At 55.6% G+C, this 27,489-nt stretch overlaps 1 protein-coding gene across 2 annotated transcripts; it reads left to right on the plus strand.

Annotated features, from left to right (window-relative positions):
- Nucleotides 1–27,489, plus strand: KLHL26 (kelch like family member 26). 2 transcript variants are annotated; one of them, XM_027584846.2, is made up of 4 exons: nucleotides 11–85; nucleotides 16,996–17,040; nucleotides 22,363–22,545; nucleotides 24,754–27,489. In XM_027584846.2, the coding sequence occupies exons 3-4, from the start codon at nucleotides 22,364–22,366 to the stop codon at nucleotides 26,333–26,335; spliced, it is 1,764 nt and encodes a 587-aa protein (XP_027440647.1). In that variant the 5' UTR covers nucleotides 11–85; nucleotides 16,996–17,040; nucleotide 22,363; the 3' UTR covers nucleotides 26,336–27,489. The 2 variants fall into 2 exon arrangements, with proteins under 2 accessions (XP_027440646.1, XP_027440647.1); XM_027584845.2 differs by lacking the exon at nucleotides 16,996–17,040 and having other exon boundaries at nucleotides 1–85.

A 27,489-nucleotide genomic window follows, 5' to 3' on the forward strand; every position in this document is an offset into this window, starting at 1 on the left:
GCGGGAAGATGGCGGAGTCCGGTGGAGGCGGCGGCGCTGGTGGCGGCGGCTTCGGCGCGGGCCCGGGCCCAGAGCGTCCGAGCAGGTGAGACCCGTGCGCAGGGTGGGCCGGCACCTGCCCTGGGGCCAGGGTGACGTGTGGGGAGTCCTGGGGGTCGTGAGGGGCTGAGGAGCCACCTGGGCCGGTTCGAGGGTCTTTACGGGGGATTGCTGGCTTTAGGGGGTCATGGAGTACTGGGGGGACCGAGGGCTACTGAGGGGCAGCCGAAGGCGGGCTGGGGCCCCCAGGATCTCGAGGTATCTGCATGCGGCCCTAGGGGTCCGAGGGGCCATTGAGGAGCATGGAAGTCTGAAGGGAAACCCATGGACTTCTGACTGTGATGAGGCCATGGGGGAACTGGGGATCCCAAAGGGTCTGGGAGGCAGAGAGGGCCTGAGGAGGGCACCATGGGCAGTCTTGAGCTTGTTGAGGCTGTCTTGGGGACTCTTAAGGAGGGGACTGATGAGAGCTTGAGGGGCTGAGGCCCAAGGCTTCCTGGAGGGTGCTGTAGGACCCTGCCCTGAAGTGTTTAAAGGTGGTCCTGTGGGCATGCTGAGGGGTCCTGGCAGGAGTGAGGACTGTGGAAGGTTAGAGATAGGGGGCTCAAGTGAATCTGAGGGCCTGAAAGAGGCCTAAAGGGCCTAGGAAAACCTGAAAGCAGAGGCTGCCGTTGTCCCCAGGGGTCCCAGTGTGTCCTTATGGGCAGGAAAGGGTCTGGAGTTCCCAGGGGTCCTAAGGAGCTGGGGTGGGTCTTGGGGAGCCTGAGGATGATGAGAGAACCCTGAAAGTCTAAGGAGGGTCCATCCTTGGTGCTCCTGTCTCCCATCCCCATGGGGTTCAAATCCTCCCCCAGACTAAAGGACTTGAAGCAAGGTCTTGCCCACAGAAAAGGGAGGCTCCCTTTTCCTTTGTCCAAGTCCTGAGACGGGTTGCTTGAACCCCAGAATTGGTGTAAAAATCAAAGGTGTTGGTATGCATTGTTTTGGATTCTCAGAGGGAAGGAACACCTGCCTTAGGTAGCACAACCTTCCTCTTCGTACAGGGCCAGCGTGGCCCAGATCCTCCCATCCTGGCCTCCCAGGGGAGCCTGCCACCCTTGGTTGGCCAAGGAGGAAATCTGGGCTCTTCCTTGATGGTGAGCTTATGGGAGCAAATAATTCCAGTGTGATAAGTGATGAAGTTGTTCACTACTTGTATGCTGTGGAGGCAGTCCTCATTGTGGAGACTTGGGCTGGTGCTGACCTGAAAGACCTGATGGCTCCAGGCATGAGTTGGGCTTTAGAGGCCTACAATAGGGAGTGAGGAGAGAGCAGAAGATTTTAAGACATTCGGGGGGTAGAGTTGGCAGGGCTTGTTGACCAGGCATGAGGTGACACGTAAGGAACAGATAAAAGGGGACAGCTAACCCCAGGTCCCTGCCTTGGGCCCAGGAATGGGATAGTTTGGGGACAACAGCAAGGTGTAACTAATTACATACCATATAATTCACTCATTTTAGCTGAGCAGTTTGAGTTTTAATTATTTTATAGAGTTATGTACCCTTTAAAACAATCCAGGTTTTTGAGAAGGCTTCCATCACCCCAAAGAGTTCCCTCAAGCCCCTTACAGTCAACCCCCAGCCTCAAACACACCCTGATCTGCTTTTGCTCTCTAGTTTTGCCTTTTTGGAAATTGTATATGAATGGAATCCTACTATATGTGGCTTCTTATGTCTGACTTCTCTCCCTTAACTGAATGTTTTTGGAAGTTCATCTGTGTGGTCACCAGTATCAGAAGCATGTTCTTTATCATTGCTTCGGAGTATTCCATTGTATGCATCGACAGTTTGCTTACTCATTTACTGGTTAATGGACCTCTGGGTTTCTGTTTCGACATTTACAAATAAAGTCCCTGTGAACATCCTGGTATTTGTTTTTGTGTGGATATATACTTTTATTCTCTTGGGTAAATACAGGAGTGGACTGACTGGGTCCTATGGTAGATGTAGGTTTAACTTTTTAAGAAACTGCCAACCTGTTTTCCAGAGTGATTGTACCATTTGCATTTCTACCAGCAAATGTACAGGAGTTCTGGTTGCACCCCGTTCTTGTCTACAGTTGATGTGGCCAGTTTTTAATTTTAGCCATTTTAAGTATATACTGGTGTCTTATTTTGGTTTTAATTTGTATCTCCCTAATAAGTAATAACGTTGGACACTTTTTCGTTGTCTATTGGGTATTTATATATTTGGTAAAGTGTCTTTTCAAATCTTTTGCCCATTTTCTAATTGAGTTGTCGTCTTACTGTTGACTTTTAAGAATTCTTTATGTATTTTGGCTACAAGTCCGTTATCAGATACATGATTCACAAACATTTTTTCCCAGTCTGTGGCTCTTTCTTTCTTTCTTTCTTTCTTTCTTTCTTTCTTTCTTTCTTTCTTTCTTTCTTTCTTTCTTTCTTTCTTTCTCTTTCTTTCTTTCTTTCTTTCTTTCTTTCTTTCTTTCTTTTTCTTTCTCTTTCTTTCTTTCTTTCTTTCTTTCTTTCTCTCTCTCTCTCTCTCTCTCTCTCTCTCTTCCTTCCTTCCTTCCTTCCTTCCTTCCTTTCTTTCTTTTCTTAATGATATCTTTCACAGGCAAAATTTTATCATTTTGATGAAGTCCATTTGATCAGTGTTCTTCTCTAATGGATAACGCTTTTAGTGTCATATGTAAGAAATCTTTTCTTTTTTAAAATTTTATTTTAAGCAGGCACCATTCTGGGCATGGAGGCCAACACAGGGCTTGAACTCATGACCGTGAGATCAAGACCTGAGCTAGGATCAAGAGTTGAATGCTTAACTGACTGAGCCACCCAGGCACCCCTCTAGGAAATCTTTTCTAAATGGAGGCACTTTTTTTTTTAAGATTTTATTTATTTATTTGAGAGAGAGAGAGCGCGCGCGTGCACGTGCACAAGTTGGTGGGGGGAAGCAGAGGGAGAGGGAGAGGCAGACTCCCTGCTGAACAGGGCTCCAGGGCTCAATCCCAGGCAATCCCAGGACCCCTGGATCATGACCTGAGCTGAAGGCAGAGGTTTAGTTAACTGACTGAGCCACCCAGGTGTCCTTTTTTAAATGTCTTTTTTTTTTAAAAAAACATTTCCCCCACTTCCTAGATTCCCATTTGCCCCCTTCCACCCATCCTAGTGGAAAGATTACAGTTGTCTAGAGCAACTGATAGGGGAGGGGCTCTTATCCCTGTGGTGCTTGTATGGGGAGAAGGGCAAGAATCCCTAATATGGTGAGATGGAGCATGTGGGAAGAGGATCCGGTTTTGAGGGAGATTGTGGCACACAGTATTTTGCCAAGGATCCCTTGAGATCTAGAGGCCCTTGTAATGTTCATTTATTCCTTCCTTCACTTATTCCAAAGGGGCCAGCGAGGCCTGGCGTATCACTTGCCCATGCCTCATTCCTCTTCATCCTTCTACACTCCCAGGTCATGTCCTCTCAGAGCCATCTGCCTGACCACCAAGCTCAGTTAGCCCCCAGAATGCTTTTTCTGGTCACCTTGGATTGTTTGGTAAAACTTTTATAGCATAAAACTCACCCACGAAAAGTGAACAATTCCGTGACATTTAGTATATTCACAATATTGAGCAACTATCCCATCTGTCTAGTTCCAGAACATTTCTACCACTCCAAAAGAAAATTCTGTACCTATTGGCAATCACTCCTCATTCCTCCTACCCCAGCCTCCTACAACTATTCATCTCATTTCCATCTCTATATAATTTACCTGTTTCATAAATGGAATCATACAGTATGTGACTTTTTGTGTCAGGCTTCTTTCACTTTGTATGTTTTCAAGATTCATCCACATTGGAGTGTGTATCAGTACTTCATTCCTTTTTACGACTGTATAATATCTCACTGTGTGGACATACCATACATTTTGTTTATCCATTTGACCAACAGGTGGACGTTTAGATTGGTTCCACCTTTTAGCTAGTTGGACTGTGCTGCTATGAACACGCATGTTCAAGTTTTTGTCGAAACACTTGTGTTCAGTTCTTGGGGTGTATACCAGGAGCGGAGTGGCTGGGTCATATGGCTGTTGTGTGTCCTTGATCACACTATCTCAACCCAACACTCCTTGGTGTGTTTATTAGTGGAAATGCCTTGAGGGTGGAGAGCGTCTGCCTCATGCTGTCTTATATGCCTGGAGCAAGGGCTGTACAGAGGAAGTAAATGTTCAAGAAATATGGCCGGGGTGGGGGGGGGTGTGGGGAGGGAGAGAGAAAGGGATGGATGAAAGGGGTGTGGAAAAGCTCTCTAGGGCTTGCAGTCTGGTGGATAGGAAGTCCCTTCCATGGGATCGGGTCAGTCCTTCGCCTTTTCAGGGAGACTTGTGGGGTTGCTGAGGGCTGGGGGGAGGCTGTGGGGTTGGCTTTCCGGTCTTCCAGGAGGCGCCTGCATCTGCCTTTTTGTCCCATGAAGGGTTTTGTCATTTGGCCAGGGATGGGGGCGGTTCCTGTCTTCCCCTTGGCCTTTCCAACGGTCCCACAACTCAAGAAACTGTCCTCAGGAGGGACTGAGCTCCTCCACCCCCCCACCGCCCCCAGCGTTATATAACTTGTTTGTTCCAACTTCACTTTTCTGCAACCAAGGGGGAAAAAAAGAAAGAGAAAAGCTTATTCTCCTTCCTTCCCATCTCGAGGGATCAACAAAAAACTCTGTTGCCTAGTAGAGATGGTTGTTAATAACCAAGCCGAACCTCAGGATGGTTGAAGCGTGGCTGTCTCAGCCGAGGGCTTGCAGAGGGGAGGTGGGGTCCTAGCTACAGGCTCACTCACACAAAAGACACTTGTTCTCTAGTGGGCCCCCTCCCAGCTCCACCTCAGGCCCTCCAAAAGGGTCCAGGCTCGGGAGGGAGGGGAGGTTTGCAGCCACTTGTGGTGTTGAATTGGGGGAGAGTGGAGGAATTCTCCTGGGAGATGCACTTCCCTAGCTAAAATTCCATCACTATGAGGTGCCCAGCTGACTGAGTTCTGGAGGGACCTTCTTGCCACAGAGGCTCTTCAGATGTTGGGTTGTTGGCATCCTCACTCCTCAGCCCATCTTCCCGAAAGGTGTCTGGATGGGGCCCAGTCTGGCTGACTCACCCTGCTCCTGGGGGCTGAGGCGAGGGTATTGGGTGAGGGACATGCCAGCCACAGGTGTTTTCATGGGAAGTTATGGCCCAGACACAGTGTGAGCGGGTTCGGCACAGTTCAGCAAGGCAGCTATCTGCTTCTGGCTTGGTGACCTTTGCTTGTTTAAACTTTCTTAACAAGCCCTCTCTGGCGGTGTCCTAGATTGTCGCCACTCAGCCCTGAGGCCCTGGAAGAGTCCAGCCCCCCAACCCTTGTGTGAAAGACTGGGGGACCTTTTGGCCTTCTGAGAAGGTTCTTGTTCCTTTGGCTTTGTCCTCTTTTCAGCCAGGAGGGAGGGGTAGGGGTTTCACCCTTCAGAGATGGGGCCTCAGCTCCTCCTCTTGAGAATTTTGGGAGATTTGGGGTTGCAGGTGCCTCATCAGACCCACCTGTGTCTGTGGCCCCTCCTCTGACGAGCAGGGTCACCCCACATACTCACTGTGCACCTTGGTCATGTCTGCAACCCTCTGCGCCTTAGACTGCTCATCTGGGAAGTGGGACCACAGGCCCACTGGGCAGGGTAGCTGGGATGAAGCAAGCTGGGGCCAGGGTGTGCTCAGCAGGTGCCCGGCATGTTGCTGGGCATCTAGATTTTTTTTTTTTTTTTTTATTTGAGAGAGAGAGAGAGACAGAGATAGTGAGAGAGAGCACAAGTGGGGAGGAGAGAGGGAGAAGCAGGGAGCCTGATGCAGGGCTCAATCCCAGGACCCCAGGACCGTGACCCAAGCCAAAGGCAGATGCTTAGCTGACTGAGCCACCCAGGCGCCCCTGTGCATCTAAATATTAATGCAGAAGTGGCAATGTTAGCCTGCAGTCCTGACGCTGCCCACATTCTGCCCACCGTGCCTGTGTGGGGCCTGACAGGACTGCGGGTTCTTGTTGTTGGCAGGTCTTGCCTGCGAGTCAATGTGGCAGGTGGGGAAAAGAGAAAGTTGGTGTGTTAGTCCATTCTGGCTGCTGAATACCAAAGACTGGGTGGCTTATAAACAACGGAAACATGTTTCTCAAAGTTCTGGAGGCTAGGAATTCCAAGATGGAGGCACCAGCAGGTTTGGTGTCTGGTGAAGCCACTTTCTGGTTCAGAGATGGCTGTGTTTTCTTAGTGTATCCTCACATGGTTGAAGGGGCAAGGGGGCACTCTGGGATCCCACCCCCCCTTTTTAAAAGATTTTTCTTAAGTAATCTCTACACCCAATGTGGGGCTCGAGCTTACAAGCCTGAGATCAAGAGTCACATGTTCTACCAACTGAGCCAGCCAGGCACCCCAGGGTCCATATTATAAGGGCACTGATCCCATTCATGGCTCCACCCTCATGACCCAATCACCTCCCAAAGCACCCCCCTCAGCCATCTTAATACCATCACATTGGGGGTTCGATTTTAACATGTGATTTCTGGGGGACACAAACATGCAGTTGGCTGAGCAGTTGGGAGGATGGTGGTGGCACCGTTACTTGGTGGTCATGAGAGGGTCAGTGGCAGGGGTAGTAGGAGAATGGAACATTCCAAATCCAAGGTGCTTCTGCAACACGGAGAGGGCAGATGCCTCCGGGTGGGCCTGGCACCTGGCAGCAGTACCAAGCGCAGCTCCGTGGGTCTCTGTAGGGTATTGGGGTGGGGGCAGCTGAGTCTGAGGCAAGCTGGAGGGAGCTCTGTGCTGGAGGTGCTAGAGGGCCAGGCCAGGAAGCTCAGCTCCTCCTCAGGGAGCGAGGCGCCCCTTTCCTCACCTTCTCACCAGCAGGGTCCTGCGAGCTCATGATGTGAAATTGCTCTGAAAACTGCTCACTTCGCCCTGAATTGTGGAGCATTTGTCTCACAGCTGGACCGCTTCCACCTGGTAGCTGTGACTCCCCTGGGGGATGGCCTTCTTGTCGTCGGCCATTGGGGTAGAAAGGTTTTATTAGCCTCCGCTATCATAGTGCCATCTCCAGGGAGCCCGTGCCGTGTGTCATCCCGCTTTTCTTAACACCAGTTATTTTTTATTGCCGATCCGCATGGGAGAGCTTAGCGAGACCAGGTCGGAGGTTTGTGCTCGCATCCCTCTCCAGACACTTTAAAAGTGGGGCTTTCTCTGCATTCCTGCCCTTTGGTCTTAGGTCATGTTGCAGACTTGGGGTTGAAGGCCCTGGAGAAGGATGGGAGGGGTAAGGGGACTGGGAGGAAAGGCCCAGATAGAGACAAGTCATCAACAGAGGTGACTTCTGGCATCTCTGGCTCCTTTCTCTTGTGGACAGGACTCGTTTGACACCTTTCTCTTCCTCTGGTGATGGTCCCATGGTTCCTGTGTGCCTGCTGCTATGCTTGGTGCTGGGCATGTGGGCCCCCAGGGTGGTCAGGCCTTGCCCACGTGGACATGCTAGCAGGGTTAGCAAGATAGTTATGCAGTCATTTTTCCATACTTGCCATAAATGATCCTGAGGCCAAGTGGGAGGTTCCTGCCTTTTCTGGAAGGTTCTGAGAGCCTCCTCATGAATGAGGTTGAGATGAGTCTGAGGGTTAGTGTCATTGGGGGAAGGGGGGTCATGGGAAGTAGACTCTTTTCTGGGTATAGGCAAGTGGCATGTGTAGGGACTGAAGGAGGAGCAGCCTGGCTTTTCAGGGGTCATGAAGGCAGAGAGGAGCTGGAGGGGGTGGGAGGGAGGAGGCTGGGAGACTCGGTGGGGGGGTGCAAAGTTTGAGGGGGGGGCCTGGGTCAGATTTGTGTTTGGGAAGGATCCCTCTTTTGAGAGACAAAGGGGCCTAGACCTAGGTGGGAGCTGTGGAGATGGTGAGGTAGGCAGGGGTTTAGGGAAGATTCGAGATTGAACTCGTGCCTTGTGCTGATCACCAGTGGATGCCGGGCCCAGGGTCACTGGCTCTCAGGTTTCATCCAGGACTGAGGAGTGAGTACTGGGGAAGGATCCGTTAGGTAGGCAGGAAGGCAGGCAGGCAGGAGGGAGGAGAGGCCCCACTTGCCTGAGGCTGTGCTGCCTGTGAGCATCCAGTGGTGGTGGGAGGCAGAGGTGGACTTCTGGCCTGGAGGGCTTGAGGGCTTATCTCTGCTTTGGAAAGCCCGCGTGGCTCTCCTTGCTCAAGGGCCTCAGGTCTTCTGGTGAGCAGCTCCTGGTTCCAGGAATGTCCCTTCTCCTGAGAAGAGGCTTTGGCCTAGCCTTAGCCGCCTTGGGAGGTCTCCCCAGTTTCGATTCTGCCCCCCTGCTCTGAGCTTCACCTTGGGAGCACTCACCATAGTACTGTCTCCTCCCATCATCTGTTGGCACATTGTGCTGGTCCCACCTTTGAGCCACATCCCTGTCTGGCCCCTTCTTCCATCTCTTCTTCATCCCTGCTCTGAGCCACCATTGGCTCTTGCCCTCCCAGCTGCTGCCCCACACTCCAGCCAGTGGGTCCCTCCTGAGATAGGCATCAGACCATGTTGCTCTGCCTGCCACCTGCGGGCGGGTTCTTCACTCTCAGAACAAATTTTACTTCTCCATGTGACCCCCACCCCCACCCTCATAGCGAGGCCCTACCCACCCAGTGGGCCCTCTGTGCTTCCGCAGCCCAGCTGGTCTCCCAACAGCACTGCTCTGGCACCCCTTCTGGGCCTTTGACCTGGCTCTTCCTTGGCTAGAGTGTCTTGTCTTAGTGCTTTGCACAGCTCCATTGTTGCCTCCTTGGGGCCCGATGGCTCTGTCCACCTGCCTCTCTGCACCCCCTGGCCTGTGCTCACAGTACATTCTGTATGCTTAAAGACCCATGTCCCCTAGAATGTGTGTGCTTCCCAGAGCAGAGCTTCCCCGTGGTGGCTCTGATTTGCTGCAGCAAATACCCCACACATAGCCTGTGACAGGATTTTGAGGGGACCTGGCCTGACCTAGAGGCTTCTGGAACAGCCTTCTGCACTCTGCTGGCTGAGGATCCCCCTTTTCCTCACTGTATTTAATGGCATGGTCTGGGTAGAGAAACAGAAGCAGGCATGTTGTCAGTGAATCGGCCCATTAGAGAGAAGCCAGTGAGCAGTGCCCTTTTGCATGTGCTTCATTTAGTTAACGAACAGGATCTCAGCCCCATGTGCTGAGGACGGGAAACGGCCAGCCACTCTCCCTGTCCAGCTGCCTGCAGTGGGAAGTGGGGGCCGGGGCCGCGGGGTCCCCACTGCCGGCAGACCCGCCTTCCTCCTGTGGTAGCCGCTCCGCAGCTGTGCAGACGAGCTCTTAACACTTGTTAACCCCAAGTCTCCAGTCTCTTCCTCCTGCCCCCTCCCCTTTCCCATTTCTCTCCAGAGAGGGCTGCTCAGGATTCACAGAACTCGTCCCCCACGGCTAAGAGAGTGCTTCCTTAGCATTCCTCCTCTGCCGAGCTGGGAGCGTGTGTTGGGGCGCAGCCAGCGCGGTTTCAGACCCCTGGCCGACCGGCTGAGGGGCTGATTTCTTCGCACACACCACCTCACCGCACACTGAAAATATTGTGATTCGGGAGGAAGTAACCGGCACCTTTGGGGAATCGCAGACCTTTCCTGTGAGGGAAGCAGCTTCCGGAATTGAACAGCTCAGCCTAGAGGAAATCTTGAGGGGTGGACCTTTGGGCTTTTAAAGGCCTCGAGGGGGGTCACCCGAGATCAAGGCCGAAGATGTTTTCTGACGCCACAACTGCAAAATTCCACAGGGGTCAAAGACGGATCGGGCGGGAGCGGGCTGGGCTGCATATCCGGAGAACTCTGCTCTCTCAATGGGATGTTAGAATTTGAAGCAGCCTGCTGAAGGAAGCAGGAGCAGAGAGACCTGATCACCAGAATCTACCGAGACACCGGAGCTGCGAGTGGGGCAGTCCCTCAAGATGGGGTTGAGGGGTGGCACTGTATCCTTGAGGCGGCAGGCGTGTAAAGGAGCCCCCCTGAGGACCCCAAGGCAGACTCCACATAGAAAACTGACAGGACTGTGTTTGAAAGTTGTAACTGTGTGCTTGCCTTGGTGAAATCTGGTGGGTCCCAGGAGAGTGTCTCTTGCTCTCTTTTCTCCTCCTCTCTGTCATGCAAGGGGCTGAGGCAGGGCAGTTGGGAGCACACAAATGTTTATGCTCCACGGGAGTCACTTACAGAAGCAAGGGGTGGTGTTTTTCTTGCTGAGGGCTCATGGCATAGCACAGCCCTGCAGCTCCAGCCTTAGGCTTGCTTCCAGCATTTTAGCATTTAGAGTTGCTGAACTTTCGCGGTGGGGTACATGGGGAGCTTGCTGACCTTTCATGGGGAGCTGGCTGTCTTGTCACAGGCAGGCAGGACTCAGGCTGAGTTCGACCACTACCCACTTGCTACAGATCACCCAGCTCGTACTTCCTCACCGTCCCTGCCCCTCCCATCCCCGGGGTAGAAAGCCTGTGTGCTGCGCAGGGAGAGGCGGCTGCTGGAGAAGTGGTAACTCCATGGTGGTTTTTTCTGAGGCTCATCCGGAATGTGGTGGATAGGAGCCCTGGATCAGAGGCCTCTGACATCGAAGGCCCCCTTCGGTTATGAGCGCCCGAAACTCAATTCTCTGCCTTCAATTAGAAAATAAAAGTTCATTGTTCACATTAAAAACAAAAAAAGGTTCAGGGAGAGTTCTAGTTTTAGGTATGTTGAGATTCAGGGCTCAGATGATTCCTCTGGGCTCTGTGACTCCTTTCTCTCAGCTCTGCCTTCCCTCCTGGCTGGGCAAGGCGACCTAGCCTTGCAACCCCAGGGGGAACACTAATCTCCATTCTGGTGGCTCCAGCAAAAGTCCCAGGGAAGGCTCTGATTGGATCACATGGGTCACACCCCCATCCTGTGGCCAGGGATCTGGGAGGCTCTAATTGGTTATGAGTCTCCCTTTTCAGTCCAGAGATGGGGGTCTCCTCTTCCTACCACTGGGGAATAAGAGGTTCCCTGAGGAAAACAGGAGGCCCTTATCAGAAGAGGGGAGGGATGTTGGCACCCCCTAAAATGGAGGTATTCATGACAGGCCCCTTCTGATGCCTAAATTTGTGCTGCTATTGGAAGGGCCAGGCTGAGCCATCTCCGTATCTGCATCTGCCTGTGCCTGGCCCAGCACCACTGGTCATGAGCATGTGCCATTTGGCAGAACTGTCTATTTTGGGGCCTCAGCACCTCTCCTGCCATGTGAGGTAGCTGGACTGGACACTGAGATGTTGGAATTGGGCAGTGCTAGGATCTCACTAGGTTTTTGAGTGAGTGGTGCTTTGGGGCCACGTAGTCACGCACCTACTTGCCTGACCTGTAAAGTGAAGGGGTTTTGCTTATTCAAGTGGTTCTGTCTCCAAGCCCAGTGCAGTGGGGGTAATGTGGGGGGATGGGCTCTGCCTGGGATTGGCCTTGTGTCAGTGGGTGGGAACAGAATAGGCATAGCCTCAGCCTGAGACTTGTCCACTCGTCTGCCCCTGCCGCCCCTCACATGGAGGCCCTGGCTGGGCTTTGAGGGGAAAGAGACGCTGTGGAGAACCCTGGCTGGGTCATGAGGGCAAACATGGCCATAGGGGGAGAGCTTCTCCTTTCAGAAGGCTCAGAGGGTAACGTGGCAGGGGTGCATGGAAGAGCTGGTGGCCTTGGAAGTGTGGCATAAGGAGGAAGGTGGGGGGGCAGGAGGAGTCAGCCCTTCAACATGGGGAACAGCATGAGCAAAATGTGGAGGCCAGGCATTCTAGAAAAAAATCCTGTTCAGTGCTTCCTGGATTGAGCCCAATCAAAGGATAACATACCCAGTCCCAGAACTTGGACCAGGAGGTTGCAGGGAGGGGATGAAGAGAGCAGGTACATGCAGTAGATATCTGCAGCGAGCAGGGATACGAGTCGGGCTGCAGCCAGCCAGTGCTACCACCTGGTAACCATCCACCTGCCACCTCACTGATCCATCTACCCACGTATCGACCCACCTGTCCGTCCGTCCGTCCGTCCATCCATCCATCCATCCATCCATCCACTCATCCACTCATCTACCCACTCAGCCATTCAGCCGTCCAGTCGGTGAGCATGACTGAGCTCTGCGCACATGGTGCCAGGTGCTGGAACACAGCCGGAGATAGAACCTGCCCTGCCCTCGCCTGGTGAGGCTCCTGTTTTAGCTTCGGAGAGATAGGCTGGAGACTGATGGATGATGTACCAGATGGAGCAATGATCAGGGAAGACAAATAGAGCTGGGCTGGGGGGCACAGGGGCCTGGGTGAGGCTCTCCCAGTGTGACCTGGCCGAGTGGGATTACGTCCCTCATGGTGGCTGGAGGATTGGTGGGGTAGTCCGTACCCTTGCCCTGCCAGCATCGAGGAGCCACATCCTGCCCTTCCTGTTGGCCAGCTCTGTGTTCAGTCATGGTTCACTGTCCCCGGAGAGTGGTCTCAGCCCAGCTTTGGTCTCCCCATCTATATCGTGGAGGTGCTATGGGGCCTACCCATCTGAGGCTACAGAGAGGCCGGCACCAGCCAAGGCCTTTTGTATGCTGTGTGGCCTTGGGTGGGTGCCTGAACCTCTCTGTGCTTCAGCGTCCCCGTCTGTAAGATGGTGATAGTAGTACCCTCCTTCCCATATTGTCCACCGGGAGGTGAGCTGGGAGCCGCGTCTGTACGCACCCTGGCCCACAGCCCTGCATGGTGGGTGCTCACTCCGCAGGGCAGGGAGGGGCAGAGGTACTGTGAAGGCAGAGAGCTTGCTGCTGGTGAGGGAAGTAGGGTCTGGGTGTCCACTTTTCTTTCTAGGCTTGAGAAGTGGCCAGAGTAGGGCAGGTTTGGGATTGGGGGAGTGCTGCCGCAGGGTCTTCCCGTCCATCAGCAGTGGCCAGGACCCGGTGTGTCCTAGGCTTAGTCAGAGGCTGGGGTGATGGCACAGGGCCTGGGCAGGAGGTCACAGCCTAGCTCGAGGCACACTGGGCTGACAGTGGCCCATGAAGAATGAGGCTGTGTCGGGCCGCGGGGGGCTGAGGCAGGAGAGTGATGGGGTTCGATGTTGTTGGCTTACCCAGGTGGGAGGGTGGGCAGTGTCTGCAGAGTTCTGGCTGTGACCCAGTGGATATTTGCGGAATGCAGGGATCCATGTGGTTCGTCCCTGTCATAGAAAAGCAGGATGACCGAGTTGGCAGGGCCTGCCTGGAGTGGGGCCGGCACCAAGTGTGGCCACCCCAGGTCAGGCTCTGTGGACGCGGAATCTTGGGCAGGCTTCTGGGTAGGCTCGCCGGGGTCTCACTGTGAGGCTTGTGCTATGTGGGGGCAGACCCCAGCCACTACTTCCAGCCCTGGGAAGTTTACTTCTCAGGACGCCTGGGTGGCTCAGTTGGCTAAGCGTCTGACTCTTGCTCTCAGCTCAGGTCTTAATCTCAGGGTTATGAGTTCAAGCCCCGCGAAGCTTTACTTCTCTTACCATTCTGGGTCCTTGGTCCTTGGGAGGATTCAGGATGGTTCTTTCAAGGTGGATATGGGTTCCAGAACCTCTGCCTGCCTGCCTTGATGACCTTTCCACCCTCAGGCTGTCACATGGGGGCTCTCAGGAGTTGCCGGCCCCGGGTGCCTGCAGGTGGCACTGTTACTTCCTGCTGGGAACTCCCTGACACCCCCCTCTCTTCTGTCACCCTGTCACTGCCTGGTGAGCCCAGACAGGCAGGAGCCAAGGACACACACGTAGGGAGATAGCTATGATGGTGATGGCATGAAGAAGGTGAAGTGAGCGAGTGTGGCCTGGGGCTCCTTTGCAGGACTCTGGGAGGGCATCTCTGTAGGCAACTTGTTTCCAGGATGGACTCAGAGTGGGCTCCGGCCATTCCCATGCCTCCGGCTCTTGGAGGCAGGTTGGGTGGGAGGGAGCGGAGGAGACTCTGCCCCCGTCCATCGGCCTGGTGCACTTGCCCTCCTGGCACAGATCCACTCATGGGGTGCACAGATAGGCCTTGGCTTTGGGCATCCTGTCTTAAATTATCAAAGAAGACGTGGGAAAAAAACAGCATGATGACCAGGAACGAGAAGTAAGCAACCACTGATGGCATAGAGAGGGCCCAGGCTCGGTGGGGAGACATGGGATCTAGGGGCCCCGGGCTGGATTTCTTCTCTCCCTTTCTAGGTCTTTGTCTCCTTCCCTCTGGGTGTCTGTCCTCCCCTGTCTGAGTCTCTGTCCCTCACTCTCTGAGTCTTTGTTCCCCTCTAGATGTCTGTTAGTGCTTTGGTGTCCTGGCCTGCTGGGACACTGCAGTGAGGACCTTCATCTGCTCCTGAGTTCCACGCTTGTCCACCCAGAAGCCCTGGTCTTTTGTCTGCTCCCTTGGGAGCCCAGGGATCAAGCCCTTATCAGGAGGGATAGCCCCAGAAATGGGCCTGTTGCCGCCTGAGGGGTGAGGAGGGCGGGCCGGCCTCTGGCGAGCAGTCCCGAGAGAAAGCACACTGACGTGAGCATGGGGGCTGCTGGCCAGCCTGAGCATTTGAGGGCCCGTGCAAGGTGCCAGAACATGGTGACTCTATCCTTTGGGCTGGGAGCACAGTACCCGGGGCTGTGAAATATTGTGGTAACCATGGCAACAGTAGCTGGGGGTGTCTGCCTTTGTGGGGCATATGGGACTCTGGCTCAGATGCACTTTTACCCACGGAGCTGCGTGCCTAGGAGCCAGCACTTTGGCCTTGGCAGTCAGCAGATTGTGGTAGAGCAAGAAGTAGAAGCCAGTGCTGGAGCTGCTTGCAACTGTAGGGGCTGTTCTGGGCCTCAGTTTCCCTGTCTTGGAGGGGGGATTCATGCGGTTGCATGTGAAGAACCATGCCTGGCATGTGCTCAGTCAGTGGGCCTGCCTTGTTAAGAGTCAGAGGTGGATGGGAGGGAGAAGGCAGAGAAGTTGCCAGTGTGCCAGGGGGTAAGGGGAGGGTGTTGTGTGAAATAGGGCAGAGAGGTGGACCAGCTGGCTGCCAGAGCTTCTCCAGCCCCCACCCCGCCTCCGGGTTCTGTCTCCCTCTCTGGGTCTCTATCCCCCTTTTTCTGGGTCTCTGTCTAACCCCCCTTCTCCGGTCTCCCTCCCCACTTCTTTCTGGGTCTCTGTCCCCTCTCTGGGTCTCTGTCCCCTCTCTCCAGTGAAGTGCGGCATCTTCCCTGCTGATGCACCCGGGACCCTCGGGTGGAGTGGCCTGGAGCTCCCTGGTACGACATCGGCCGGGGTGTGAGCCAACCAGCTGTGCTGCGCTGCTGTGCTCCATGGAGCCACATGGACAATAAAACCAAAATTGGCTTTGAAAGTGGAAGTGCTCTCCGATTTGAGGGGAAGTGAGGGAATTTGCATGTCAGAACAGTATGTTAAAGGGGCAATACCGTCAGACTCTGTTCTGGCCTGAGCTTTGGGCTCCATGTGGGGGTGGGAAAGGATTTTACAAAACCCCAAAGAAATGTTTCCATGAAATTCTTTCTTGTTCTTGCCTTTCCCTTTTTTTTTTTTTTCAACATTCCAGTGAAAAGAACTGTTCCGGGGCTTCAGATCTCTCCTGTAGGGTTGGGAAACCAACCGTGGAGACCAGGGCCAGCAGCCAGATGAGGGCAGGAGTTGGGGAGCACCCACCCCACCAGGTGTCGCTTCCAGGGCAGCCCCCACCTCCACCGTGGGTCCCTGTCACTGGGGCACGGGGACTGCAGTTGGTGTGGCCCTGCACTTCCTGTGGCCTCCCCCACTTGGCCATCTTATCTTGGGCTGGGTCCCCCTAAAACAGACCCTCAAACAAAGATTCCAGCCCATGGTGTATCTGGGGGTGACCCCATGAAGGACTGGTGTCGCAGCGGGAAGGAACCCACACAGGGGGTGCCAGCCAGGAGCTGGAGACAACGTGGGCAAAGGGCTTGGCCGGCTGAGGACCCCCAGGAGATTGTGGACGCCTTACCACCGGTGGTCCACCTGGGGGGCTCTTTACCCTACCCAGTCCCACTTTATGTTAGCCCTGGTGTAGGGGAAACTCCAAGGGACCCAGTGGCTGTGTCCCCATGTCCAGCACAGGCCTGGGCCTGGCCAGGGGTGCCTAATGACAGTGGTAGGGGATGCAGTATGGGAGTAGGGGTCAGGACAGCCTTGAGCCCAGGCCAGACCTGAGGGGGCACGCGTAGCCCCTCCGAGGCCAGATCCAGGCCAAGGGTGCAGCTGGGGCGGCAGTAAGCGGCCTCCAGAGACGTCCTGACCCGGCTGCTGACGCATTGGCTCCGATGACTCAGTGCGGGTGACCGTGGCTCGGGTGGCCGTCTGGAGACTCGGACAGGCTCAGGACTGCCGCCGCCGCCTTCCTGGGGGCCCGTGGCCCCGCCACGCTGACCGCCCCCTGTCTGGGCTGGCCTGAGTAATGGGTCCTTCCCTTAGTCATCGGTCCCAGGCCTCAGCCCGCCCTCCTCCTCTTGCCCACCTCCGCCCAGCCAAGCCTGTCTGTCCTGGGGACTCCAGCCCCTGCTGGCTCCCTCCCTCCTTCCCTGAGCTCCCCAAAGGCTGTGAGGTGTGTGGGGGGGGGGCGTTGATGGGGGCTTCAGGGACAGCTGTATCCTCTGTGAGATGAGAGGGGAAAATCAGCCTGATAGGGTACCGTGAGCCTTGCCAGGGGCGTGAGGAGAAGGGCCTGGGGAAGGACGAGGTGTGTACAGAAAGGAGCCGTTTCCTCCGCACTCAGGGCATCTCAGGCCTCATACCTTGTGAGCAGCTGTGCAATGGGCTTGGTCGGGGGCTCTGGGCGAGGGGTGTCCTACCTCCTACAGAGAAGCATTTTCATGCCTCTGTGCTCAGCTGAAGGCCAGCCCTTTGTCGGAAGGTACAATAATTCTTCATACCCCTTTGGAAGGTGTTTAGCTGGTTTCTCATCTTTGGCCCCCAGAAACGGGATTTGGTGAATATCCTCCTGCATCCATCATCTGCACATGTAAGTATATCTCAGATAAATCCCAGAAGCAGACTTGCTGGATCAAGGATGTGAGACTTTAGAATTTTGCTAGGTCTGTTAAACTGCCTTCCTGGGGATTGTTCCACTTCACACTCCCACTGGGAACCGATGTGCGTGTCTACTCCCAGACAGCCAGTGCTTCTCCTCACACGAGGGGTAAAGCCAGTCCCTTGCTGAGTGTACTTCTCTTATTGTGAGCCATGCTGACTCAGGTCTCTCCAGCCAGGTGTGTTTCCTTTCCTATGAACGATCAGCCCATATCCTTTGTGCATCTTTCTGTTTTATATTGCTTTTTTGGTGCTCTTTATATATGGAGGCCCATAGTAGACATATGTCCAGGGACCAGCCAGCACCAGAATGAAGTTTCCCCTGGCGTAAAATCTTCTTCTGGTGGAGGCATGCATGTGCATGCCAATCCCTGGAGCTTAGAGGAAGCACATGAAGTCCTTTGGCCCTGCCTCATAATCAATCAGAAACTTCTAAGAAAAAAAATGAAGCCAGCTGAAAGCAAAATGGCAAAGGCTGGGGTGTAGGAGGGGGCACACATGTACAAAATCTATGAGGCAAGTTGTCCACAGAGGGGCACCTGCCATGTGCCAGTGCTCTGTGAGTGGTTCCAAGCTTGAAGTTTCTAAGCACTTGGCCCCATTCAGGGGCATGTGGGTGGCTTGTATGGGTGGTGACGGGATGCGGCCCCTCTCTGGGCCGTGCCACCTCCTCAGCCCAAAGGGAAGCTGAGGGAAGTAGCTGTGGCCCCTCATTTACCAGGAGGTGATGGGGACGAGGGAGAAACTCATGGCAGTGCTATGACATCCATGCTTCTGCCTGCCCCATTTGACAGCCAAGAAAGTGAAGACCCAGAGGACAAGGGTATGTGCTGAAGTCACAGAGCTGACAGATGGCAGAGCAGGGGTCAGAATCCTGCCCTCTACCTCTCATACCAGTAACCGGATAGAGCCTGGTGGAGCAAGGGCCATGGTGTGGCCCTGGCAGGCTTCCTGGAGGAGCGTGTCTCTCTCACTCACTGAGCTGCATCTCTCCACCTTTGGGTCCTGGACCAACCTTGAGACACTCTGCTTAGGGCCAGGCTCTGGATGTGTGTGACTCTAAGGGATCCTGATGATGAAGGTGGCATGTTGATGGTGTCTATGTGTCACTTCTTACACCCTACAGCTTCAGCAGTGCGGAGTGGGGTCTGTGGGGAGTGGCACTTCCGTCCCCAGGGCTGCCCATACCTGCTGAGCCTGAGTCTGAGTCTCGATGTGGTCCCTGGTTATTCACCGTATGGTGAAGTTTGAGATGTGCCTCTTCTCTACTCCCTGGCCCTGGGAGGGAGGCCCCGAGGGGTCACACCAGCTGTCCCTGGCCTCCAGGCCACTGTGCTCCACAGAGAGGTCGAATGTTGGCCCCAGGCAGGAGGGGTCTATGGTGTGGGGGAAGGTGGTTCCCTGTGCTGTCTTGGTGCAGGTTGGGCCCCAGGTGGGGCTGGCAGGGAAAAAGGGTGGGCTTCTCAGGGCAGGCCTTTCGTGGAAGCCAGGCCTTTGGGACCAACACCCAGGATGCAGCCAAGCCCTCTGCTCCAAGGGAGAGGCTGGGGTCACTGTCTAACTGTGGGGGTGGCAGGGCTGGGAACACCCCAACTTTCTGGCCTCTGCATATTTCTGCTCCAGGCTCCTTTCTCCTCCCCAGCTGTGGGACACTCAGAGCTGCAATGTGAAGCCACTTCTGGATTATTTGGCCACTCTGGGCCTCCATTCCCCAGACTGTGCACCCAGTGAAGGCAAGGCCTCTCCATCTCATTCGCTCCTGTGTCCCCACCCATGGGAAAGGGGCAGGAGGCTGACAATGCCAGTGAGGCAGGAAGAGGGCAGGGGGAGGGGGCTCAGACCTGAGCACCTCCAGGGTTCTTGGAGGCTCACATAGCATGTGTCCTTATCTCGGGCAGACTGGAGGCCTGTTGGGGGTGTTGGTGGGAGGACACAGTGGGTGTCCGTCTGGAGATGTCCTGGTGGGGGCTGTACACTGGAGGGTAGCCCTGACCAGAGGATGGGCACACTTTGAAGCCGAGGGTCCGTAAACCAGTGACGTTCTCTTTGTGATCCGCAGAACTTGGGTGCATTGTGGGAAACTGGAAGAGCAGAGTCTTGAACTCCCAGCAGTGGCCTGGTCAGGCATGACGGGCTGGATATAAGAGTGTGGGAGGGGAACGGGGGCATGCGAGATGGGCATCCCCTCCACCTGGCAGGGAGAGGCGCCCAGACCAAGCTAGAGACTTGGAGTCTTTCTGGGTCTCTGTGGCCTTCAGGGGGGCTGCATGCCAAATCTGGGCAAACCCAGGCTCTGGCCACTGACACCACTGGCGTCCCAGCATTACCAGCCCAGGGGAGCGCAGTGCTGAGTTCTGAAGCATGCGCTACAGCCTCCCAGGAGGGGGAGGTCTGCCAAGTGCAGACCATGTCTCCCCTGCCGTGTCCCATGTCCCCCATGCCATGTCCCATGTCCCATTCCCCCCTCCCACACCAGGTCCCAGACCTTTGGGACCCTGAGTACCTTGCAGGCCTGTGGTCAGCACCCCAGGGCCCTACAGCTCCTTTGCCCCTTGGTTGGTTTGCCCCCCTTTCCTGAGGCTCTCGTGGAGAGGCCACTGAGGCCGGTGGCCTGTGCAGGTCAGGGACCTCCAGTTGGCAGCAGCTGCATCGATTGAGCGCCGACAGTATGCCCTGTGCTTGGCATCAGCTCTTTTATCCCCAGTATTGTTTTGGGAGCTGCTGGACAGTGAGGGCTGAGGAGCCTTCTTTCTCCTGCTTTCTTGGAAAGACCAGTGCCCACATTCCTGGCCCTCATTTGTGGGCAGGCGTCAGTCCCAGGAATGGGAAAGCAAGTTCCAGAGAGCTGGAGGCCATGGGGAGAGAGCAGAGTACTTGGCCTTGGCCTGGGGTGGGTGAGGCATGGGCTGGGAGAGTCCTGGTGGGGGTTCTTGACCCCACAGTGGCCTGACCCTAGATGTGATGGCATTTTTCCCTCCCGTTGTGTTCGGGGGGTGAAGTGATGTATTAGGGCCTCCTACACCATTCATTCTTTAATATAGTCAACAAGTTTTCCAAGATGAAACAGCAGAGGGGACAGTGGTGCTGGAGGGGAGGGGATGTGGGGGTGAGCAGGGCAAGGGGCAATGGACCACAGAAATCCTCATACACTGTGAGGGTGCTGGTGGTCATGGCAGGGTTTTATGCAGGGCCTGAGAAAGCTCAGATATCCTTTTGTTTAGTCTTATTTATTTATTTTAATTTGATGTGAAATTCACATAACATAAAATCTACCATTCTAAAGTGAACAATTCAGTAGCATTTAGTGCATTCACAGTGTTGTGCACACATCACCTATATCTAGTTCCAGAACATTTCCCTTAGCCCCATATGAGACCCTGTGCCCATTAGCTGTCACTCCCCGCCCTCTTTCTGCAGCTTGGCAACCGCGAATCTGCTTTCTGTCTCTGGGGATTTGCTTGTTTGGGACATTTCATATAAAAGGAATCATATAATTTATGACCTCGTGTGACTGGCTTCTTTCACTCAGTGTGGTGTTTTTGAGGTTCATTCACGTTGTAGCATGAATCAGCTTCATTCCTTTTTATGACTGAGTACTATTCCATTGTGTGGATGACCACATTGTGTTTATCCATTTACCCTTTGGTGGACATTTGGGTTGTTTCCACCTCTTCTCTCTTTTTTTTTTTTTTTTTTTTAAAGATTTTATTTATTTATTTGAGAGAGAGAATGAGAGAGAGCACGAGAGGGAAGAGGGTCAGAGAGAGAAGCAGACTCCCCGCTGAGCAGGGAGCCTGACGCGGGACTCGATCCCGGGACTCCAGGATCATGACCTGAGCCGAAGGCAGTCGCTTAACCAACTGAGCCACCCAGGCGCCCCCACCTCTTCTCTTTTTTTAAAACTTCGTTGTTTGTTCTAAGACGACCTTTGCCTCCAGAACGTTTATTTTGAGGTGCAGCAATCTCTGTTTAACTTGCCTCCATCCCCCCCATTGAACTACCCCCATAGGTAAACCCATCCTCTTAGGGTAGATATTCTTGGTTTTGTGGCTTCCCCACAGTTTGCTGTGCCCCACGCCCTGCCTGCCTCATTGGCCATGACAGACAGGGAGGTCCCACCCACTCTGTCACATCCTGGGCCTGGGTTCAAATTCTGCTATGTTGTCTTCAGCTCTGGGACTATGGACAAGCTACTTATTGTGTCCCTATCCCTGGAAAGTAGGACCAATGGGCCTTTCCCCTCCACTGGGCAGTCACCAAGTAGAGCCCAGAGCCAAAGTCTTTGGAAAATGACTTTGTGGTCGTGTGGCTGCCCTCCCCTGGGGTGTTGAGCACAAGGAGCTCACTGGGCAGGTGTCAGAGTAGCTGGGCCTCCAAGAAGGTTGGCCTCTCCTGGCCTGTGACACCCCCAGCCCTGGAAGAGCTGCCCTGGAAGCCGTAGTTTCCTCCCTGTCACCCACACTGGGGCTCCATGCCAGCACCTTCATCCCACCCCCACCCTCTGCAGGGGACAGAAGAGGGCTTTTGCCCTCTGGGGTGGCTTGCTAGGGCATGGGGGACGGTGATGTGACACGGAGAGTTGGTCTGTCCACACTATGGAATATTAGCCACAAAAAGAAGTGAAGCATTGATTCATGCTACAACATGGATGAACCTCACAAACATGTGGAGCGAGAGAAGCCTGACACAAAAGGCCGCACAGTGCGTGATTCCATTTACATGAAGCGTCTAGAAGAAGCAAATTCAGAGACAGAAGACAGATTGGTGGTTCCCAAGGGCTGGGGGAGGGGGGCTGAAGAGGGACTGCTGATGGGGGTGGGGTCTTATTTTGGGTGGGGGATGAAGATGTTCTGGAACTAGCTAGAGGTGATGGTTGCACAACGTTATGTATGTACTAAATGTCAGTGAATTGTTCACTTTAAAATGGTGAATTTGTTGTTACGTGAATCTTAGCTCAATAAAAAACCAAAATGGGCATTAGAGCCTCCTCAGGTCCTAGGAGAAACCCTGCCCCTTTCACAGGTGGCAAATGGAAGCCGGAGGGGCGGTGTCCTTTGCCAAGGCCAGTTGCCAGGCAGGTGGCCGATTCGATGGGGACCCAGATTTTGTTTCTGCTTCTCCAGAGCTGGTTCTGGCGATTTTGCCTGCGCCGGGGGCAGCTTCAGAGCCCAGGTAAGCCAGCCCAGTGTCCCTGGGCAGAGACTAGACAGACCTGAGGCCTCTGAGCTCAGCCCCCACTTCTGCTCTCCTCCAGCATGGCTGACAAAAATGGAGCTCTCAAGTGCACCTTCTCGGCGCCCGGCCATAGCACCAGCCTCCTGCAGGGTCTTGCTGCCCTCCGTGCCCAGGGCCAGCTGCTGGACGTTGTACTCACCATCAACAGAGAGACCTTCCATGCGCACAAGGTGGTCCTGGCCGCCTGCAGCGACTACTTCAGGTGAGCACAGGTCTCGGGGGATAGGCCGAAGAGTGCCCACCCAACTAAGAGGGAGTGATCCTAGCGCCAGCCAGCCAGCCAGCCAGCCAGGATGGCTCTGAGGGAAAGTGGCTGGTATTGGCCACACATTCAGTAAACCTGAAGTTTTTTCTAGATTTGTAACTTTCTCAAACTTTTGGGGGATATGGTGCAGGCAAGCAGAACATGCCTGGGGGATAGCGTGGCCCATGGGCACCCAATTAGCAGCTTCTGCCCTGGGGGAGTGGCAGGGCTTGGCCTTGTTTTCATTCTGTCTTTATTTGACACCTGTGTGTACCAGGCCCTGTGCTTGGCCTCGGGGATCCAGCAGAGACAGGACAGACACAAGTCTCTGCCCCCATAGGGACAGAGACTGTACTCTGTACTAGGGAATAGGAGGGATGCCCAGATGGCGGTCCCCATGCGTGCCAGACTGTGTCGTAGTCCCCTCATGACAGGTGAGGCCTTTCTGGGTGTACTGGTCAGTCTGCTGCGAGAGCCCTTTCCTAAAATCCCCTTCCCTGTGCTGGGTTGTGGGGGGGTGAGGGCCCCTTGGAGCAGGGCTAGAGCCATTCTCACCAGCTGGGGGCTGTCATGGGCTGAGGACAGCCTCCCTCATTTCCTCAGTGACCAGCTGGCCAGTTCCTCCTGCCAGGCTGTGACCCTGCCAGAGAGAGCTGGGGTGCTGTCCTGGGGGTGGTGCTCTGGCCCCACTTTGCCAGTGGTGGCTGGAGTGCCCCTGCAGACTGTCTCGCAGAGCCTCAGCTTAGGTGTGTTCCGAGGGCTGCACAGTCCTCGAGGCTAGGGTGGCAAGGCTGGGATGGCTTGCCGGGTGCGCCCCCCAGCTGCCCGCCCCCCAGGCTCAACAAGGCTGTTCTGGGGAGCCAGAGCAGCCAAGCCATCTGGGGCGCCGTTTCTATTTTTATTCTGGATTTGGGGACGGGTGGGCCGGCCCAGCCAGAAATGCCCTTTAAAGGCTCCTCTGCGCTGGCACTGCAGCTGGCGAGGCCTTAAAAGGCAAAGCTCCCTCCTGTTGCCGTGGCTGCCTCTGCCTTCGATGGGCTGATGGGACTCATGGGGACAAGAAGGGGCAGGGTCCGGGGGGCTGCCCGAGCCCTGCTCCTAGGAGGCTCCATGGTGCTGCTGTTCAGAGTGTTGGGCACTTGTTAGTTGGTGGCCCCACAGTAGCACCAAGCTCAGCTGTCCCCACTGTGGGACCCGAGCCCAGGCCACACTGGGTGTGACTGGGGGACAGCATCTGTTGGATGAATGGATGAGGGAAGTTCCTTCTTCTTGGTCAGCTGTCACAATATGTGCTTGCCTTGTGAGAGGAACCTCTTATGAACTCCCAGGGGGTGCTGGGGTACTTGCCTCTCTTCCTGATGGGGGCTCCCCAAGGGCCGTGGGGTGCTGTGACCCAGGTCCTGTTTTTCTTACTGGTGCTCACATTAGCTCCACTTTCCAGAGCAGGACAGAAAGGCTGACAGCTAGTGTCACTCACTGGGGCTGGAGGGTGTCTCACAGTGGACTAGGGCTCCTGTGGGCCATTCTTGGAGGGCTTTCCTGACTGTCTGGAGATGACAGTGACTTTGTTGGGGCCTCCTAGTGGGTGCTCTGACCGGAGACCCTTACCCCCTCCCCATCCCTGTGTGGCAGGACGGAGACTCGGGCTCGGGAAGGTGGAGCCACCTGCCCATATGTGCCTGCTGGTGAGGGGCTCGGCTCTGAGAACCATGGTGCACGGTGTTCTTGGGGTCCCCACCTTGTCTCTTGAGCCTGCCGTGTGTGTGGTCTTACAGGGCTGGGTGCCAAGGTGGGGCTGGCGTCTGTCTCATGGCCAAAGTCAACGTTTGGCCTTTTCCTGCCCACCTGTACCTGCCCTGCCATGAGTGGTCCCCAGCCCCTCCCTCTGAGCCAGGGGGGGGTCCCAGCAATCCACACCTCTGGGTAGGCTGGATGTGGCCCCACGCAAGGGGCAGAGTGGGGAGCTGATGTTTGTAGGAAGACACAAGGCTTGGATGGATTAAAAATCTTTTTTTTTTTTTTTTTAACATGCCTTTAATGAGCATCTGACCTCTTTCTCCGGGTTGGCTGTGCCCTGCTCATGGTGTCCAGGGGCCAGGCTATTCCTGGGTGGCCACGAGGCCCCTTGGCTGCCCTGAGCCCACATGCTGTGTTTCTGAACTTCAGGGCCATGTTCACGGGTGGCATGAGGGAGGCGAGCCAGGACATCATCGAGCTGAAGGGCGTGTCCGGCCGCGGCCTGCGGCACATCATCGACTTTGCCTACAGTGCCGAGGTGACGCTGGACCTGGACTGCGTGCAGGACGTGCTGGGTGCGGCCGTGTTCCTGCAGATGCTTCCCGTGGTGGAGCTGTGCGAGGAGTTTCTTAAGGCCGCCATGAGTGTAGAGACCTGCCTGAACATCGGCCACATGGCCACCACTTTCAGCCTGGCCTCGCTCAAGGAGTCCGTGGATGCCTTCACCTTCCAGCACTTCCTGCAGATCGCGGAGGAGGAGGACTTCCTGCACCTCCCGCTGGAGCGCCTGGTCTTCTTCCTACAGAGCAATCGGCTGCAGAGCTGTGCGGAGATTGACCTGTTCCGCGCGGCGGTCCGCTGGCTGCAGCACGACCCGGCCCGGCGGCCGCGTGCCAGCCACGTGCTCTGCCACATCCGCTTTCCGCTCATGCGGTCGTCAGACCTGGTGGACAGCGTGCAGACGCTGGACATCATGGTGGAGGATGTGCTGTGCCGGCAGTACCTGCTGGAGGCCTTCAACTACCAGGTGCTACCCTTCCGGCAGCACGAGATGCAGTCCCCGCGCACGGTCGTGCGCTCCGACGTGCCCTCCCTGGTCGCCTTCGGTGGCACGCCCTACACCGACAGCGACCGCTCTGTCAGCAGTAAGGTGTACCAGCTGCCCGAGCCCGGCGCCCGCCACTTCCGGGAACTCACCGAGATGGAGGTGGGCTGCAGCCACACGTGCGTGGCCGTCCTGGACAACTTCGTGTACGTGGCCGGGGGCCAGCACCTGCAGTACCGCAGCGGTGAGGGCGCGGTGGACGCCTGCTACCGCTACGACCCCCACCTGAACCGCTGGCTGCGCCTGCAGGCCATGCAGGAGAGCCGCATCCAGTTCCAGCTGAACGTGCTGTGCGGCATGGTGTACGCCACGGGCGGCCGCAACCGGGCGGGCAGCCTGGCCTCAGTCGAACGGTACTGCCCGCGGCGCAACGAGTGGGGTTACGCGTGCTCTCTGAAGCGCCGCACCTGGGGCCACGCGGGTGCCTCGGCGGGGGGCCGCCTCTACATCTCCGGTGGCTATGGCATCTCCGTGGAGGACAAGAAGGCGCTGCACTGCTATGACCCTGCCGCCGACCAGTGGGAGTTCAAGGCACCCATGAGTGAGCCCCGCGTGCTTCACGCCATGGTGGGTGCCGGCGGCCGCATCTATGCCCTCGGTGGCCGCATGGACCATGTGGACCGCTGCTTTGACGTGCTGGCAGTGGAGTACTACGTGCCCGAGACGGACCAGTGGACCAGCGTGAGCCCCATGAGGGCTGGCCAGTCGGAGGCTGGCTGCTGCCTGCTGGATAGGAAGATCTATATCGTGGGGGGCTACAACTGGCGCCTCAACAATGTGACGGGCATCGTGCAGGTGTACAACACGGAGACGGACGAGTGGGAGCGCGACCTGCACTTCCCAGAGTCCTTCGCGGGCATCGCCTGTGCCCCTGTCCTGCTGCCCCGGTCAGGGACCAGGAGGTAGCCCCTGGTACCCCTGGGACCCGGCCCAGCCTCAGGCTGTCTCTGCGAGGGGTGTGGTGAGCGCACACTGGGGCCGAGAACCACGGAACCACCCCGGGCCCGTGGGCTGACGTCATGGGGCCTGCTGTGTTGATGAGGCCCCCTTCTGGGGTCCCTCCTTCCTTCCCAGAGCAGATCCTGGCTTCGTGCCCACCGAGGGAGCCTGCCAGCGATGAGGCTGACGTGTCATGGCAGCAGAGGCACACCCAGGGAGGTTTCCTCACCTGCCCCATATCCCTGCTCACGGAGGGAATCGGGGTCTCCTTTGAGGTGTGGTTGTGTGGCTTTGTCCCACTTCTCTCCTCCCCCGGCTCGGCGGCCTCAGACATTCTGATGCGAGCTCGTTAACGTCGATCCCCAAATCCATGGTTTGTGCCCTGCCCCCTCCCAAGTTTCTTGCATCATCTATTTTTTTAAAATAAACACCACCCCCAAACTCTGTAACATATGGACCTCCAGGAGCTGGTGAGGTGGCAGGGAAGCACCCAGCTCAGGGTTGACCTCGAGTGGGCATATTTCTGCCTCCAATAAGCCCAGGCTGCTGGGGTGGGAGCGTGGCCTTGGAGGAGAGTCTCACACTTGTCTCCATGCCTGTCTTCGGTCCCAATACCTTCGGTGTGTGCGGTTGTCCACTTTCAGAAGGAAGAAACACAGCCAGCTCTCAGAGACGGTCATCATAGTCGGCCAGCCTTCCATTTGGCGCGGGGCGTCTCGTGGGGCCTCAGTGAGGAGCAGGCCAAGATGCCCCCGTTCCCTTCCTCATCCCCTGGTGCAAGGGTGACACCTGCTTTAGAACTCACAGTGTGTCTGCATTCCTACGAGATTTTTATCTCTCTCCCTTTCTCCAGCCTTCCATTCCCACCTTGTCCTGTGTTCAGGTTGTCCTGCCACCAGGCCTGGGCCCCCTCAGCAAGGGAAGTCGGGTGGGTGGTGCGGCCTCTTCCCTTCAGGGGCTTTGCAGCAGCTCCGGCCACATTTGTTTTGTTGTCAAACCTCTAAAGTTGTTTATTATTATTATTATTTTGGGGGGGTTCTATTTTGCTTTCTTTTCTTTTCTTTTTTTTTTTTTAAGATTTTATTTATTTGACAGAGAGAGACAGCGAGAGAGGGAACACA

Source organism: Zalophus californianus, chromosome 1 (assembly GCF_009762305.2).
Source record: "Zalophus californianus isolate mZalCal1 chromosome 1, mZalCal1.pri.v2, whole genome shotgun sequence".
Taxonomy (NCBI): domain Eukaryota; kingdom Metazoa; phylum Chordata; class Mammalia; order Carnivora; family Otariidae; genus Zalophus; species Zalophus californianus.